Raw genomic sequence first — 18,412 nt, forward strand, 5'->3', positions numbered from 1 at the left:
ACCAGCAAAAGACAACATGAAATGATCAGATGAAAAGTGTAGAAATTTGAGATAGTGTGGTCAGCAAAGATCTTATAAGAAAGTGATCTTTGAATTAAAACAAAAAGGAAATGAGAAGACATTTGAGAGACTGGAAGCCCTGAGGTGGAAAATTATCTTGCATCTCTGAAGAACCAGAGTGACTCCAGTGAAGGGAAGGGTTATAAGAAATGAGATCAGAAAAATAAGAGGAAGCCAGATCATGCAGAACCTTATGGTTCATGCTAAATATTCTCACTTTTACCAGGAGTGAAATGGGAATCTATTAAAGAGTTTTAAGAAGAGGAATAACATAATCTGACTTACAATTTAACAGAATCACTCTGTTGGGGGGTTAAAAAAAGGACTGAAGTGGTACAAGGTCAATTAGCAGTGGCTCTTGTAATAAACCAGATGAGAGATGATGATGACTTTGGAGCAGCATGGTGGCAGTGAGAGTGGTGTAAAATGGTTGAATGCTGGGTATATTTTGAAAGTAGAGATGAAAAGACCTGATGATGAAACTGATAAGAGATGCAAAAAAAAAAGAAAAAGTTAAGGTTGAAATCTAACTTTTCAACCATGGAACTGAAATGAAGAAGACTATAGGAATGGTTACATGTATATAATTTTTTGGTTTCTTTTGTTTTGTTTGCTGGAGATGGGAAAGGCATATCAGAAGCTCATTTTTTTTTTACATGCTCAATTTAAGATGTCTATTAACCATCCAAGTGGAGATGTCAAGTAGATAATTGGATATACAGGTCTGAATTGATAGGAGAGGTCTGCGAGGAAGAAATGAATTTGGGAGTCATTAGCATATAGATGAGGAAGAATCGACAAAAGAGGCTGAGAAGGGTAAGTCAGAACATAGAAGGAAAACTAGGTGGATGTGGTATCCTTGAAGAAATTATTTCAGGAAGGATAAAGTAAAAGTCTGATGAATGCTGTTCATAGGTCAAGAAAGTTGAGGACTGAGAATTGACTGCTGGATTTAGCAACATGGTATCATTGGTAGCCTTGATAAAAGTGGTATCAGTGGAGTAGAGAAGTGTGAACAAAACCTTGATTAGGGAAAGAGAAATTGAAGACGGTGGGTATAGACAACTCTCAGGAAGGTATGCTGCAAAGGGACAGTGAGTGATAGGGGAAATAAATGGAGAGAAAATAGGATCAGGAAACTACTGTTTACCTGTTTGTATTTAAAATGAGTGATATAAGTGGGTGTTTATATCCTGCTGTGAATGGCCCATTAAAGTGGGAAGATTTATTGATGTCAGTAAGAGAGGAAAGGATTAAGAGAGCTGTCATTGAGTTGATGAGATGGATGTGATCTAGGGCAGTCTACTCAAAGGTGGTCCAAGAATGGCAGAATGAGAATCAGCTAGGAGACTGTCAGAAATGCAAATTATTTGGCCCTGTGCTAGAGCTAATAAGTCAGACTCTCAGGGTGGGACAAAGGAATCTGGGTCTTATCAAGCTCTCCTGGTAATTCCTATGCATGATAGTCTGAAAGGCACTCATCTAATGCAGAGTGGGGGAATCAACCTTACCTAGGAACACAAACAATTTATGTGTGGAACAGGAGAAAAGGTAGAGTCATGTGGGCACAGGTGAGGCAGGTGGGTAGGTAGAGTAATGGGACCTTACGGAAGTTCTCTTGTAATTGCTTTGACTTCTCAGTGAAGGAAGAAGCAAGAACATCAGTCCTTTTTCTCTATTTTGAGTTGGACTATTAGCTCCAGAGACCCAGAATGACTTTGTGTCACTCAGCAAAGTTGTATTATTCTCTTCATCCTCTGTGACTGAGTACGAAGTTAGCATAAACTTTAAGCCTCTTCCTCTACTTTATGCCACTCTTCCTATTTTTCCTCCTTGCTAGCAAGGGTCTACTTTGTTCTTTCTAGAGGTCACTTTGGTTCACCTATTCTTTTAGTCAAGCTAGGTTCCCCAGAAAACAACACACACAACCTACCATACAGATAGTCCCCAGACTAGCAAGTGTACTGAGTACCAAAGCAATGTTAAACTTTCGTGCTCCAGATCAAAGAAAAATAAAATTCCAATGACAGCACATGCCAATATTACAAAAGATTACCTATAAGTCTTTCTTGGTCATTAATTATTTGCTTACTAATTATTTACTATATAGGTTTATCATGAAATCACTGTGTGTAATAAAAAGTCTACCATAAAATATCTAATGAATAAATATATTAATCAATAACTTCCTCTCCCACACTTCTCACATCTATTCAATCACTATCGATTTCACCCCAATTCTTTACAGTATCCATCCTTTTGAGCTCCACTGACAGTTTCTTGTTCTAGGCCCTCGTCATCTCTTGCCTAAACTATGAGAATATGCTCCTAAGTTATGTTCCTGTCTCTGATATGCTTTGCTGTTCCTACAACCCCCATCAGCCTATCCTGCATCATGAAAATGCCAATGTAATAATTTCAGACATAAAACTAATGACTTCACAGCCTTGCTTAAAATTCCTGAATTGCATCCAAGATAATATCCAAACATCTTTGGCTGACTGTGAAGCCCTGGGAGTTGGTAACTGCTAGTATTTCCAGCCTTGTCTCTTGCTACTTTACTCCATCAACATTCACACCATGCTTGTGGGACTTCTGTAACCACTGGGTTTCTTGCCCTGAACACAGGTTGCTACATCCACATAGAAAAATCAGCTTCCCCATCTGCAAACAAGAGCCCAACTTATAAAATGGAAATTATAATCAATTTACTAGATTATGAGAGCAATGCAAACTATTTAACCTTTTATAAATCATAGCTATTTTATTTCCCATAACTAACAATCATTATAATTTAAGCTTTTCTATTTCAATGTGTGCCACTTAAATGTTTTTTTTTTAAACCACACATTATAGCTTTCACGTTGTTCATAAACATCATCAAATCATAAACTTTCACTGTTGTTCTCTTTCAGTTCTTCAGTGCAGGTATTTGCATCTCTGGGAAATTGCAAGAAGCTTTCCATTTATATTGTATTTTTCTTTATTTCTTCATTTCTTTTAAATCTGCAAATAAGAGTACTTGTTTCCCCTGACATTCATGTTATATTCTTCTAAAGAAGCTATTATTTTGTTGATTGATAGCTCATTAATAAGTAGAATTACCATCTGCCATGTTGCATCTTAAATTATCCAGTAATTGCATTTATATTAGTTTTCAATTTTGGAAATTAAGCTCTTAAAAGAGACTCTTCTCCTTTATTAAAGTCAGGTAGAGTTCCTGGTAATTTTTCAAACAACTAGATTTGTATATCCACTTTACTTTTTGTTACTGCCATATTGTAATAATAATGTAAAATTTAACAGTCCTTTCTATGAATGCTGTTATTTAATACTAAGTTTAATATATAAACTATGGTGCTTTTATGTTAAATTTTGCATATGACACGATTTTTGAAAAAGACAAAAATACGTAATATTTGGTTTTCTGGGCACTGTGGTTAAAAAATAAGGGTCAGCTGAAATCATCTGGATGTATTCTGAAAGAAAAAATGTAGCCTGGATTTCAAGGTCATATATGCAAGGAAGATTTGAGGAGTCTCAGTATTCACCCCAGTTTAAAGCTGTTTTGAAGAATAAAGGCACACACACCTTTATAAATATATATGTCTTTCAATTTTATTAAAGATATTCTCTTTATTTCTCCTGCCAAAACTGTTTAAGGAAAATACATATCTTTCCAGATACAAACAATTCCAGAATTCTCCTAAGGAATCAAAACAGTATTTTTTTTCCTTTTCATATGATTCTTTTTCACTTAATTTTCATTCACCCACATTTCCCTTCATGTCTTCTCTCTGTATTTTTATTTTAAACCACATATATTATATAAGACAAGGGCCTCTGATTTATTCCATTTGGGACCTGAGATTTGGATGTGGACAATTTTGCAGTATTTGTAAAAAGAATATAATAAAATTACCCATAAGCCGCAAATTCAATATATACATTTGCAGTCAGAACTCTAATAAACAGATCATTGAATTTCACAGCTGGAAGGGGCCTTGGAGAGCAGGGAGTCCACCCCCCACATATCGCAGGAAAAAAAAAAAGTGAAGCCAAGGAGTTTTAATTCACTGGCCAGTCACTCAACTAACTGCAAGAGAACAAGGACCTAGACCTCAGACTCCCTGGGGAGTCACAGAAGCCAAGTCTTGTGCTTTTTTAATGTCACATGTTCTCTCATGACATAAACTTGCAGTACTGGTCTGTCATTCTTCACAAGGTGAAAATAGAGTTAACTGAGTTTGCTGTGTGCCTGAGAAACTGCTAAGCATTCATTCGTGAAAGCAAAACTGGGAACCTATGAAATTTCTTTATCAGGAGCTTTTCTCCAAGGCTGCCTTTTCTGTCTGTTCACATGTAAGGTGCCTAGGGCAATGTCCTCCACAGGCAGTAGCTATTAATCTCTGACAATTTTTTTTAAGAGGCAACAGTGCTAATTTTAGGTTACTATATAAAAAATAATTTCTTACTCAATTATCTAATCACCTTGGATATTCTCTTCAGACTTTGTTTTCATGTTTTGTCTAAAAGCACTTTTTCCATGCTCAGAGAAATCTGTGGATATTAAATCTGGCGTTTGAAATGCGCGCTTTGACAGACCTCAATTTAAGGGTGCTATGTTTTTTTATGAAGGATAAAGAGAAGCTGATTATACTGACAGAAATCCCAGAGGCAGTGAACTCTGTTGATGGTAACTGACTATACAGTGGAGCAGGAAAAGCTCTAATTTCCTCCTTCCTTCAACCTCTGCTCTAACAATTACCAGTGAAGCCCTATCAAGAATATTTTGTTTGATGATCCAGCAAAGTATCTGGTAAAGGAGGAAAAGGGAAGAGCAGGGAACTTCCTGTGAGGGTGAGGGAAAGAGGTTCTGTGAGCTTTCCCTGCATGATTAGAGCTTGGGAAGTTGATCTCTTTTCATGCTGTAGAGGTGGCGTGCTGCAGTCACGCCTCCCGCTGCCAGCCCAGAACCAGGATCTTAATCAGTCACTATGAAAACTCATTAGCTCCACAGCAATGAGTCTTCCACTGCTGAAGCTTGGCGCTGTGCTTAGCACCATGGCAATGATATCAAACTGGATGTCCCAAACTCTCCCATCCTTGGTAGGACTGAACACCACGAGGCTATCAACGCCAGATACCTTAGTAAGTCACTCCGGTGGGTTTGGCCGTCTTGGGAAGTAAGTGCATTAAACCAGTGGGCTTTATTTTGTAAACTGCAAAGGCTGAGATTTTGCTTCTCTATTTACAGGTCTTCTTCAACAATACAATATTTATGTGGTAACTTTAGTCATGGATGTTCCTTTAGGAACACTTTAAAGTTACATCAAAGAATAAACGAACTGCCTGAGAAATTAGCTGTGAAAGGAAATACTAGATTCATCAAATTCTTAATGAAAAGCTTTAATTTATATTGTTCTGAAGTTTTGAAGAATTCTTTCTTTTAAAATATGTTTTGTTTCTTATTATTTTACTTCTTTTAACATCTGTAAAATCCCCATAATTTTTCCTACAGAATATGCTATAGGGTATATTCTAGCTAATCTAGTTTTACTATAGCAGGTTCTTCTTTGGAATTCAATTCCTGTGACTGAAATGCATTCAGTCAGAGAAACCAACCTCTTTTAAACATAAATGAATAAAAAAAAAAAAAACTCAGCAATTTAAAGCATGACCAAAAAATCCTTTAAGAGAGCTAAGAATCACGAACAGAAAACTTACTTGATAAAATCATTTCCCTGTATTGTTTAATTTTTTCATAAACTCTTCTCCTGTCACAAGTCTAACTCTGTAGTCTTCATTCATCTATGAGTAGTGGCTTTTTAACCCTTCCCACATTATAAAAAATGTCTTTTCTCATGGTTTATTTGGCAATACTCTAAAATATTTCAAATAAAAATGAAAACTATTGGTTCTTCAAATAGAAGCTTACAAATTCAAATAGAAGGAATAACCTGGAAAAACAATTTCCCTGCTAGCAAATAATAAGTACAGAAACAATTAGTATTCAGAGCCCTTTACCTTTTTATGTTTATCTGTTTTTTACCATTGGACTGCTCCCACAGATCAGAAAAAGTCAGATACTTAAAAAAAAAAAAAAGCAACTCTCCATTTTGAAGATATGTTTGCAGTTACTAATAATAATTACTCTATCAATCAACGTGTAATTAACTGAGTAGAGCCAGATCAAATTAATTACATAATTTGCCAGATTAACCTGGTGCTCAGGGCAACAGCAGAGCACATGTGAGGCACACTTTGACCTGCTTTTATATTTTTACCTCCCTTGAACCACTTATGGTACCTCAGTGCCTCCATTATTGAGATTCCCCTCCTTCCCTGTATGATGTGTGTGGCAGGAGGGTGTAAAAGACATTTGTAGTTATAAAGAAACCATGACATGGCATTAATAAGCAATCACAAAACAAAGAAATTTACATTATTTAATATTTACTGAGCCAAATTTCCTCAATATTCAAGTACCTGGTGATTTTTAACAACTTAGTTGTTGAATTAACTCTTTCAAGAAATGAACCTAGCTAAGCAATTCATGAAAAAGCTATGTTTCAAACTTGGTACCTTGGTTCTGATATGTATATTTTCTGTGTCTACAGATATTGGTTTGGTTATTTCCTGTTTCTTGTTGATGGAGGAGAATCAACTTTCCAAAATTATGCATGATTTTTTTAGAACTTCTTGCTCTCTTATGAGTTTAAAGTAAATCCATTTTCTTTAAATTAGTAATTTAAAGAAAATGGATTTCTTCTGATTAGTAATCTGTTGGTTGAAAAATATAAAATATTGGTATGGTCTACAAATGTTCTGACACGACTGAGTCACCTTTTGAGTGACAAAAAATAAATAAAGTTCAGAAAATTTTACACTATGTTATTCACTGGAATGGAGAAATCATGTTGCAAAAGTGTGTGAGTGAATGAGTGTGAGTGTGTGTGCGTGCATGTTTTACAGAAGTGCCAAATATTACAGAAGTAATTTCCCCACCTTAACTATTCAAGATAATTGCTCATATCTTAGGATTCCCATGGTGAGAAATGAATGAATCTAGTTCCTACATTAAGATCATTAAATGTTAATGCTGGAAAGGATCTTAGAAACTATCCAGGCCAGTTATTTTTACACTATTTTTTGGCAGCGGTGCCTTTTTTTTTAGAATTAAATCTTATGTAATACATTCAGAATATTTGTTGAATGAATCTTGAGGTGGAAATCCAATATATAAAACAGGTCATGGGTCAAATAATAAATTATTGGGGGGAGGCATTTACTGTGCCTCTATCATCTGTTCCCTCCCCATATAATCAACCCCTTTCCGTGGTCAAAATGCCTCCACAGAAACCTTAGAACTCTCAGGAGCTTAGCTGGAAATATGACTGATCTAATCCAACCTCCTCATTCTGCAAGTGGGAAGACTGACCCCAAATGTTTAAGTGACTAAAGAGATTTCCCCTCGCTGGTTAATGACAGAATCAAGGGTAGAAGCAAGTCACCTGACTGCAGTCCTGACCAGGGACGTCATCTCACCCACCTTTGCTCTCCTTGCCCCTCCTGGTCTCTAGTGCCACACTAGGTTCTCTCTGTCCATCTCAGTTGGTTTCCTATGTCCCTGGACTCCACTTTCCTTAGATGGAAGGGCTGACAGTTCCCTTCCCAGTAAGTAGAGCTATGGTGTCCAGCCCTTCTCAACTCTCTCACTCTACATTCTCACTTTAGACAGCACGAATGGTATAAGCTTGAAAGTCTGTGCTTGCAAGTCTGTATACACCCCCCCGAAAATGAATGAATGAATAAATAAATAATGTAGGTCTTAAAATTTGTTTTATGAGTGTTTGTGGGATGTGCAGATGGCAAAAAGTACAGATTTACACAAATATGAATATGCTCTTTCTTTAAAATGGTAGTTTCAAATAACCTTGAGAAAACAAAAATAAGAAATATAGGGTTTTAATCATTAAAGGCAATTAAATCTGTTTATGGCAGGTACCTCTGAAATAGGCAGTGTATGTTTGAATGTCTCAAAAGCTGAAACAGGTTTTTAAATTTCCAGGATATTTTTGTCAGTAAGTAGTTAAACACTGCTCCTTATTAGGGGAATAAACTCCCTCTGGCTTCTCTTAGAATCTTGAAACATCCCTTTATCCTCCTCTTTGGCCCTGTTCTCTCTCTCTCTCTCTCTCTCTCTTTCTTTCCTTCCGCTCCTAATCTATAACTGGGCCCATCTGCCTTCGGAGGAGCGGGTGTCTGCAGAGACAAAGCCTGGGCTCTGAGAAAGCTCAGGCTCCTTCTGGCATGTTTCTCTGATGCAGAGTAACTTCCCCCTGAGGCTGAGCTTCTGAGAAATCACTCACACTGTGGATTCCACACCAGGAAGAACCTGGAAAAGAATAATTAAATAAGCAGAGGACATTTAGCAGACACCAGCTGTTCTCAATCAGCCCTGCCGCTGTGGTGGGAAGAGGCCTCCAAGGGACCTGTGGGCTTCGGTGATTTGTTTTGCTACATTTTCAAATGTCTAGCCAGCTTCTCCTCATAAATAACTACTTCAATGACTTAGTCAGTTTTAAGTTCTGTAAAATGAGGAGAATACTCTGATACAAACTCTCAATACTCTCTAAGTTTCTTAACTCACCAATTTTTTTTTTTTTTTTTTAGTCCTGGATGAAGATATCTGACTTCTCTGTTTTGTACCACTGTTTTTCTTCCCCAAATCCTTAGGCGATGTCTATTTTGTGAAAGACCAACTAAACAAATTAAGGAAATGGATGAAAGAACAGAATGGTAAATCTTGAAAGTCACAGAGAATGTGATAATTGCCTTTTTAGAGTAGAACTGTGGTATGGGTAAGAGAGTAGATTTATTCTTAAGTACTTAAAGCAGAAGGAGAGCAAAAGGGGGAACATTACTAAGAGAGAAGTTCAGAGCCAGTCCTTTAGCTTTCCACCGATGGAAGGGGCTGCCTATGAAGCAGGGAAATCCTTATCATGCAGAGTTCAAGCGGAAACACAAGGAGAATACATACGAGAAGTGTCACTGAGTGGAAAGACATAGGACCAGACATGACTTCTAAGTCCTTCCCAACTCTGAGTCATTATGATTTCCAGAATATGAGAAGAAGTGATCAACCAACCTGAATTTGAGAGTGTCTTCGGTTTTGTGTTTAACTGTTTGTCGTTGTTTTTACAGTTGTTTTTCTTAGAGCCTTGAGGTTGCCTTGAGTGAAGAATATACATTTCTTATTTCAGTTCCAACTAGTCTCATAAGAAATAGGAGGAAAACTGCTATGCAGTGACATCTTTATTAACACATCCTCCAGAACACAGCTTCTTTTAGTGTGGTCTGTCAACATCTCTATCATTCCTGTCCTCACATTTCTTCTCTTCACAACTAAAGTCATTAGCATGCTAAACCACATTTCATTCTCTGAGACCAAACCTATCCTCAGACAGATAATTTATAAGGACTTTTCACCAGGTATCTCCTCTAAATCATCAGGTATCTCCTACTCTAAATTGAATATGTTTTAGTAAATGGATTTTTTCTGCTTTATTTTCCCCTACCTTGTACACCCCTTTCAGTAGCTTGACCCCTTATTCTTCTTTGCCTCAGTCTGTACTTTTATGAAATTCCCAGACATTCAGCATAAACATAAGACCTAACAATGTTCAACCAGTTGATTCTGTCCTCTTCAAAGAATCAGAATTCTGTCCCTTTGCCTGTCCCTCCACTTGTGTCTCACCAAGCCTTTACTGCTAATTATTCCTTTGGAGTCTCAACTGCTACTTGTTTCCACATTGTTTGGATAATGCCCTCGCTGGGTGCATCTCCTCTAAAGCGAAGTTTTTTCATCTATTGGTGAATGGACATAGGCCATCTATCTGCAATCTACCTGCAAAGGATGAACATAAAGAGCTCTGATCTGAACACTGGAGAAAATTGGTATAAGTCCCATATATAACATTTACTAAACGGGTGACTTGGAAAACATTGCTTCAGTTCTTTGCGTTTCAGTTTCCTCGTAAATAAGATAATGTCTATTTCAAAGGGTAGTTGGTTCAAAAGAAGTGAGACTAATACAAGAGAAGGGGTTTTATAAAAAGAAAACCATGCTGAAATGCAAGATTTTTTTTAATTTTTATTTTTAACCTCAGTCTTCAGGATCTTTCTTTCCTGTTCAAAGCCCCTGACGTTCTGAGAGATTTCTCACACAGTAGCTTTGTATTTATAAAGCATAGCTCTGTAATTAAATTGTAAGCAAAAAATCCAAACTTGAAATCCAGTTGTTAAAATTATCACTTTAATTCTCCTATTTAGAGCATGCCTAAATATTTCATGAGTTTTGTAATATTAAAAACTGCTAAATAGTTCATTTAGTTCTTCTAATTAACACAAAAGGTTCAAAGAGAACTGCATCAGTAATCACTGTGATTAGCAATGCTTTGGATAGCAATAAACCATATGCACCCTCCAGGTCCAAGTAGTCAGCTTCACGGTAGTTCAGAAAATGCTATCAGAATTATCTTCATCTTATATAAAAGGGAATTTCAGATAACTGATAGTGCAGTATGGGGGTTAAACTTTCAAGCTCTGATATCAGACTGTGCAAGTGCAAATCTCAGCTCTGCTGATTACCTCCTACAAGACCTTGAGCAAGTTCCTTACTGTCTCTAAGCCTCAGTTTCCTCACCTATAAAATGGGCAGAATAACATCACCTGGTTCATAGAGTTACTGCGATATTCAAAGGCAATAATGTATGTGAACTGCCAACTAATGGCTAGAGCACCATAAATGTTTGCTATTACTATTATATGAGTTTTATTGACACCTAAGTAACTGCTCTTTTAAGTTAAAATGAGAGCAGATCTTTTCTCCTTGGTATCCAAAACCCATCTAAATATTTCTTTCCACCTGAGGTCTTAGCTGGTTTTATTTTTATCCTCTTTTCAATGCCAATATGGGTGCCATAAAAGAGAACACTAGAGACGCTCATAAAGCTTCCTTTATTTTATCACTAAACCTGACACAGAAGTCTCTATCAAACCCACACAACTGTCAAGCACTCATCTTTTATACTAGCTTTTTTCTCTTTTGAGTTACCTTTTTCTTGCCAGAGAGGTAACTTGCTATAGTTGAGATCATTCAGACTAACTCTGTAGTAGATAAGGCCATGGCTCTTTTCAATAATTCTTACAAGAAGACAATTGAAAGTACAAACAAAACTGGAGTCTACTTTTATTAAGCTGACACTTCAGGAAGAATGCTAAATGAACATCAAACCCTATTCACCTTTTCTGCTTCCCTCATTCCAGAGAGCAACTGACACCCTGCCCTGACATTATACGCTCTTTACTAGTTAGCCAAACACCTGGCAAGCGAACATCAATATTAATGATGCAGGTTTAATAATCAGTATTTGCACTGCTGTTAAAGATATTTTAATATTATAATTGGGTGGTCCCTGCTCCTTTATACAAAAGCTAAATTTATTCTAGTGAGAAGCCTTAATTTTCTGACATATTTGAGATTTGTGTCCAATGTCAGGAAAAGCCTAGTTGAAACTGTAGAGCCTATGTCGAGATATATTCGTTCCATACTGTCACTCAGCTTAAACCTTTAATTACATCATTGAAACTACTCTGCTAAGCTGTACCTATCTCTATTCTGTAGATGATCTCTTTGCATTTTTTCTTCTTTAGTATAAAAAGATTATCTTTATGATCTTATCTGATTCTAACAATATATAATTCTAAGTACATCTTTCTATCCCAATCATAGTCAGGCATAAATGCTAGAAAGAAGGAGTAAGGGGAATCAAAAGAAAGAAATGATAATGAATACAATACCTCAGAAATAAAAGGCAGCATAGGACACTTCTATGAGCTAACTGAAAAAGGAGACTAAAAGATAGGTTTGGCACCATTTCCTTTTCATTACAGACTAAGGACAAGGACTGTGACGTCTTTTTGAATTTTGTGAGTTTATAATTTATAGCTTCCCCATGATTGTTGTTGGAATGCCTATAAGCACCCTATAGTAATTTTCTCTAAAGCCCTTGAAAGGAAAAAAATCTGTGTGTTGGCTGATGGTATGTGATGAGCTAGGGCCTGGGAGAGAATAAGTAGGAGATTAAATCTGTTCTGCCGCAAATTACAAAACAGAAGATGCCACAGACTATGGCAGCTCTGTGGAGAGAGGTCAGGCTGGTTTAAGTCCTTTTAAGAATCTGCTTCCTACCAGGCAAAGTGCTCCAGTCTAAAGGCAAACAGACCAGCCCAGTAACACTGGACATTGTGCAAAATAGTTCTCTGCTGGGCACCATTCACCTCCATGTTCCTAGCCCCATCTCAGCCTTTCTTTCATCCTTCCTTGTTCCAGCCCCTCCAGCCTGAGTCATTAAAGACCTTCTTTTCTAGACAAAATTCATCTCCCTCTTCTCCTGATAATATAAGAAATATCTCCTTATCTGCTGATTCCCTGGAAACCATAGAGGGAAGGACAAAGACTGAAGAATTTCAGATACCAGCTGCAGAAGTTAGTCAGAACTTAGCTAGAAGGAGGCCCACTGGTTTATCTGATATTTCCACAGGGAAAAGAAACTCAGGTGCAAACTGGATGGTCTGTCTATGTAACACCTGTCAGGTAGGTTTTTCAATATCCATATGATTGACCTTGAAGAACGATTATCTGGATGTTCAGCATCATATTAATATGGCCATAGCACTGGAATTAAAAGCAAGGTTCTATAGCTATACAGTCCAATAAGGAGGCCACTGTGGCTGTTGGGCACTTGGGATGTGGCTGGTCCAAGTTGAGGTGTGCTATAAGTGTAAAATGCACACTCAATTTCAAAGAGTGTACAAAATAGGAGAAAAAAACAATGTAAAGTATTTCATGAATAATTTTTATATTGAGTAATGCTGAAATGATAATATTTTGGATATACTGGGTTAAATAAAATATATTATTAAAAGTAATTTCACTTGTTTCTTTTTACTGTTTTAAACCTGCCTACTAGAAAATTTAAAATTATACACATGGCTCTCATTCTATTGGACAGTACTGCTCTGGCTTCATACATAGCTCTACTATATACAAACTGTGCATTCTTAGGCAAGTTAACTAATTTTCTCTTCTGTGAAATGGGAATAATAATTATTCCTACTTCTTAGCATCGTTCTTTGTACCCATGCATCAGCAAGTCAATGGATGTGAGCTATCCCGTGTAATAGGGTCTGACCTTGAGCAGGCAGCATTCTTCAGCCTCAGCAAACCCCAAAGAGAACTCAGTTGACAGTCAAGCCACTGACACTCTCAGCACCTGGAATAATGAATGAGTGTCTCTCTGGGCTGTGCATTAAGACATCCACAACAGCTTCTGATTGCATAGTGGAGAATGTATGCTCAAAGCAGAGTGCTTCTGAAAAATAACTAGACAAAAAATAAGTTACTTATTTTTGTACTTGATAGAATGTACTTGATATGGCAGATAGGAAGTAGCCAATATATCCTGTAGCTGGATATGGACTAATTATTGAAAAAGACATATGAAAGACAGATAATAATACTAGAAAATACACATTAAGTGCCTAAAGAATAACACAGACAATCCTTCAGAAAAGGTTGAAACCATGAGGACTGAGTAAATTGAAGGTTTGTAAGAGAGGTATTCCAAGTAGGAGAACAAAATGAGTAACATACAAAGATGTGAAACAAGGTTGCACGCTTTCAGGACACAAAAAGACCAATTTGGTTGGAAAGAAGTTTCTTATAGGAAGATACAGAAAAACTAGAAACATAAAGAGGAGGCAGACTGCAGGAGAACAGGAATGCCACTTTAAGATAGGGTTCTAGGGAGTTTGGGTGACAAGTGCACAAAAGTAATTTGGGAAGATCAGTTCGGTGGCCTATGCGAAAATACTATCTTTAACTCTTCTGAGACTCTATATCCTTTGCAAAACAATGCTAGTCTAATTATTTTTACCCTATATTCTCATGTGATACCTTTCCAGCTTTATTAATAATTGACCCTTAAATACATGGGAAGCTCTCTGGGAAAGGACTTTGCTTCAGAATATCACACATGAGTAATAATCAGAAAAATACATACTACTAATTACCACTTACTGTTGAGGAAGACAAGCTAACAGAGCCTGTGTAGAAAGATTGGTGATATGTGACTAAGTATTGAATATTTAGTGGATACTTCTAAAGCTGCATTAAATTGTCCAAATATGACAGAAAGCATTAGGAAGTGGTATAGGATCAACAAATAGTTAATAATATGGAATCAAAAGAAAAAGAAAGGTTCTCCTTCTGAGCACTGAAAAGGAAGGTATAACTGAATGAAGCTGTGCTGCCTATGTGAATTATTTAATCTCTTTCTTTTTAACTTTAGAGAATAAAATCACAAACTTTAAATATCAAAAAATAACATGCTTTGCTTACAATTATACAAACCCACACTCTTTCTCTCTTTGTCTGTGTTTTCTGTGTTTTGTGCTATTGATTTCCTCAGACTCAGATTAGTCCCAAAGAAGGGTGGCAGGTATACAGCTCAGCACAGGATCCTGATGGACGATGCATTTGCACAGTGGTTGCTCCAGAACAAAACCTGTGCTCCCGGGATGCCAAAAGCAGGCAGCTTCGCCAGCTGCTGGAAAAGGTAGGTGTCCTCTGTCCCCTGTGAATATTTTTATGGAAATATACTATTCTTTGAAAAAGAAATTATGGGAAGGCAGGTAATGGTGAGGAGGGTTCTTCCAATTTTTGTACCCCTTCTCAAATAAATGCTTTCCCCTTCCTTTAAAGTAGTACCTCAAGATTCCTGCTCTGTTGTTCTATTTATATGACTTTTACTTTCCCCAATCTTGCCTTAAGACTGGCTTTCTGTCATATTTCTTAATATCTAGTCTATCTCTCCTTAAGAAGAAAATAGTATGAAATGTTATTTCAATGACAGAAATTTAGCCTCGACTTTCAGGATCACACTAGGCTCTTTGAGCTCATACTTTTCGATCTCATTAACAATCTTGCAAGGAAGTTAAAATAATGGCATACAATATGCAAGCTATCTGGACAGATAATGAATAATTCCAAGTATTTAACATCATTTTCTAAGTCATTCCTTTGAACATTAAGTTCTTCAATTTCATTCAATAGCATTCTCTCCATATAATTTACTTAAGCTGGATCCATAACAATCAAATGCACAATGCCCTTGATTTATTCTCTTTCACAGATGAAAGTCATCTCATGAAAGGTTATTTATGTTTAGTTTGGGGAGGAAAAAAAAACAATGAATGGTTCTTTCAATTTTCCTCATTCACACTTCCACTGGGTTGGCCTCTGAATATAGTTGGACAGCTGGAGTGGCCAGAGTGATGGAAGGATGACAACATATTTGAATTTTAAATAACTTCAGGGATAATAAGATAAATTAGGTAGTATGTGTTTTTAGAGGATATCATGCTCAACAATTCACTCTGTGCAATATCCTTTCCATGATCATCTACACAATTATAGCACTGAATAGGAAGCTTTAACAGAAAATTAAGAGAAGCTAGAAAAATGAAAGCACTGATTTTGTTAATACAGACATCCCTAGTTTATGCAATTTTAAGTCTAGCTACAGTAACTCTCTTCCACTGTCATATAATTAAAATAACTTTCCTCAGTGTACACTACTTGGAAGTATAACGATGCCCTAAGATTTTAAGAAGACTTTTTTTTCATATTTTCATACAGAGATTAGTCTGCTTTTTCTGCCCTTACCCTTGGAGTCATCATCACCTATTTGCTCTCTCTTCTTAAGTCTCTTTTTTAAAAAGATCCAGTCTTCCCTGCTCCTTCAATATCTGTCCCCTAAACCAGAGCAAATGTAACTGTCATTCAAGTTAATGACCCCAGCTAACGTGCCTCTCAACTGTTAAAACTGTTCATGACATATGAACTACGATTATTCTTCTCTTCATAGATTTTCTTTATATCTATGAAAAAGTTCAAACATATAGTTTAATATTGTTTGGTTACTAGGGAAATTAATTATGTTGGTAAAAAGATTTAATCTTTTAAATCCAATTTTGCTTTTCTATTAACTTGTATTTCCTCTCAGATTACTACCTTTCTACTCCATCTTCTTTTCTACGCAAAAATATCTTCTTTCTACATCAACTATGATGAGAAACATTTTCTTAGACTCGATAATCTTATTTCTGTTACTATTTTCAGTACAGCATTGCATACACACACCCACACATAGACTTGGACATTTCTTCAAAAATCAGCTGAAAAATTCAAATAAACTATGAATGTCAGGAAGTGGATATTATTCTCTTCATGTCCAGAGGGAAATGTATTCCAGAGCTATGATAAAACCAGGAATTAGTAAAGGATGAATAAGGTATGAAAAGTACAACTAAGGGGATTGATTGAAGCAATCATTGAAGTTTATATGACCATACCATCCAATAGGCAATTTGTTTACCGTTTTAACGAAATTCTAGAAAATCACACCTTTAAAAATGCAGCTGTATAGCACAGGGAGATCAGCTCGGTGCACTGTGACCACCTAGAGGGGTGGGATAGGGTGGGAGGGAGGGAGACACAAGAGGGAGGGGATTTGGGGATATATGTACACGTATAGCTGATTCACTTTGTTATACAAGCAACTAACACAACAATGTAAAGCAATTATACTCCAATAAAGATGTTTTTAAAAAAATGCATCAATACCTAAATGACAAAAAACAAAATTTATTAACAAAATCAAGGTCACCACAGGTTAGATTAATCAAATTCGCCATTTGGTAGTGTTATGGAAACAGAGGAATAATAAATTGTGTGTACTATTTACAGTGGCCTGAATGAAGTAAGTAGCACTGGTTTGCTGCACTGACCCAAAGAAAAAAACATCTGAAAGCAGCATTCCTTATGCAGACTGAGCCAGTCCCTTGCTGGCTTCTCTATAGTTTTACAAATATCCATGGTACCAGATGGCAAACAGGAGCGTGACCGTTAAGCAGCCCATTTCATTATTAACCAAAGGATTGATTTATTCTACAATAAGGGAATATTCTTACTGATAATAATATTAATAACAACAGTTCCCATCTATTGTATTTGTATCTGCTCCATTCAAACCTTATAGCAGAGGTTGTTGCCCTTCTAAGTTTACATAAAAGGAAACGTGTTTTTTGAGGCTAAAAAGCTTATCAATGTCACTCAACCAGTAGACTGTGGAGCCATACCAGATCAACTTTGCATTTTCTCAACACATGCCAGTGTCATTCAAAATGCCACTGGTGGTACCCACACTTATTTAAGTGATGCTCTGTCAAATATTTTGAATAAGTATTTATACTACTGAATATTAGAAAAATTACAATTGGTTTCACAATACATCAGGTCTTAGTGTATACAAACTAAAATATTTCACTTAAAAAAAAATGCTTGTTTGTTAGCTATGTAGCATCTCTGTACAGGCCCGCATTGTCTAGGTCAATATTTCCTAAACTGTGATTTTTGGAATAGGATGCTGATGACATCCTCCAATAAAATAATTTTAAGAAACACGGTACATGATACTTAACTCTTGAAGATTTCCGTCACATGGTTTAATACTAAAGGTTCTGTGAAGACCTACAGTAAAGAAATCCCTGTTTATTTTTGTTAATCCCAATGCTATCCAAGCATACTGAACTGTAGGGCTTCTTTTTTTCAAGTGGCCTCCACACTAATTATAAATGAGAGTGAAAATCTAAGTTAATTTCTGTTTAAGTTCAGAAAGGCCTCAGACGCTTTATTTATACAAAGAACCAAGGTAAATAAAGAGTTAAAAAAATTATCAGTGAAGAGTAACAATGAGCTTGCCACACTATGTAGACAGTCTACCCAGGGGCATGTGTAGACAGCTGAATAGCAGGACATCAGAGATAAGCAGACTAAAAGAGGAATGAGTCTCCTTCCCACAAGTGTAATCATGGGGATCCAATCTCAAGTATCACCAAGGAAACTGATTCTCAGTGGGTCTCCATAACCAGTGGGAAACTGAACAGTCCTAGGTACAGCCAGCAGGAAAAGCAAAAGGCTGCCCAGAACCATCCTCCCCAGTTAGACAGCTCCATCTCTAGCCATCACCCCAAATGTAGCTCTTATAATTATACATGATTCTGCTTGAAGGTCACAATCAAGCCTCAGCAAAAATTCTCTCAATGCATTTTCACGTAACACAAATAAAGTTGAAAATTAAACTGACAGGGTAAGTTAAAGGCAAAATAAGAGAGGCCGTTTTAACTTTATCCAGGATATCTCACTTGCCTATCATTTTCTAAT

General features: G+C 36.6%; 1 protein-coding gene across 1 annotated transcript in view; it reads left to right on the top strand.

The window, feature by feature from the left end:
* Positions 1-4,604: 4,604 nt before the first annotated feature.
* OLFM3 (olfactomedin 3) overlaps positions 4,605-18,412 on the top strand; it is a 52,886-nt gene continuing 39,078 nt past the window's right edge. Inside the window, exons 1-2 of the mRNA XM_022584205.2 lie at positions 4,605-5,211; positions 14,598-14,744. Of these exons, the coding sequence (XP_022439913.2) occupies positions 5,083-5,211; positions 14,598-14,744 (276 nt within the window). The 5' untranslated portion in view covers positions 4,605-5,082. The remainder of the gene's footprint in view (positions 5,212-14,597; positions 14,745-18,412) is intronic.

Source organism: Delphinapterus leucas, chromosome 1, assembly GCF_059928025.1.
Source record: "Delphinapterus leucas isolate spDelLeu-1000000601 "Yukka" chromosome 1, BTC_Dleu_Yukka2, whole genome shotgun sequence".
Lineage (NCBI taxonomy): Eukaryota > Metazoa > Chordata > Mammalia > Artiodactyla > Monodontidae > Delphinapterus > Delphinapterus leucas.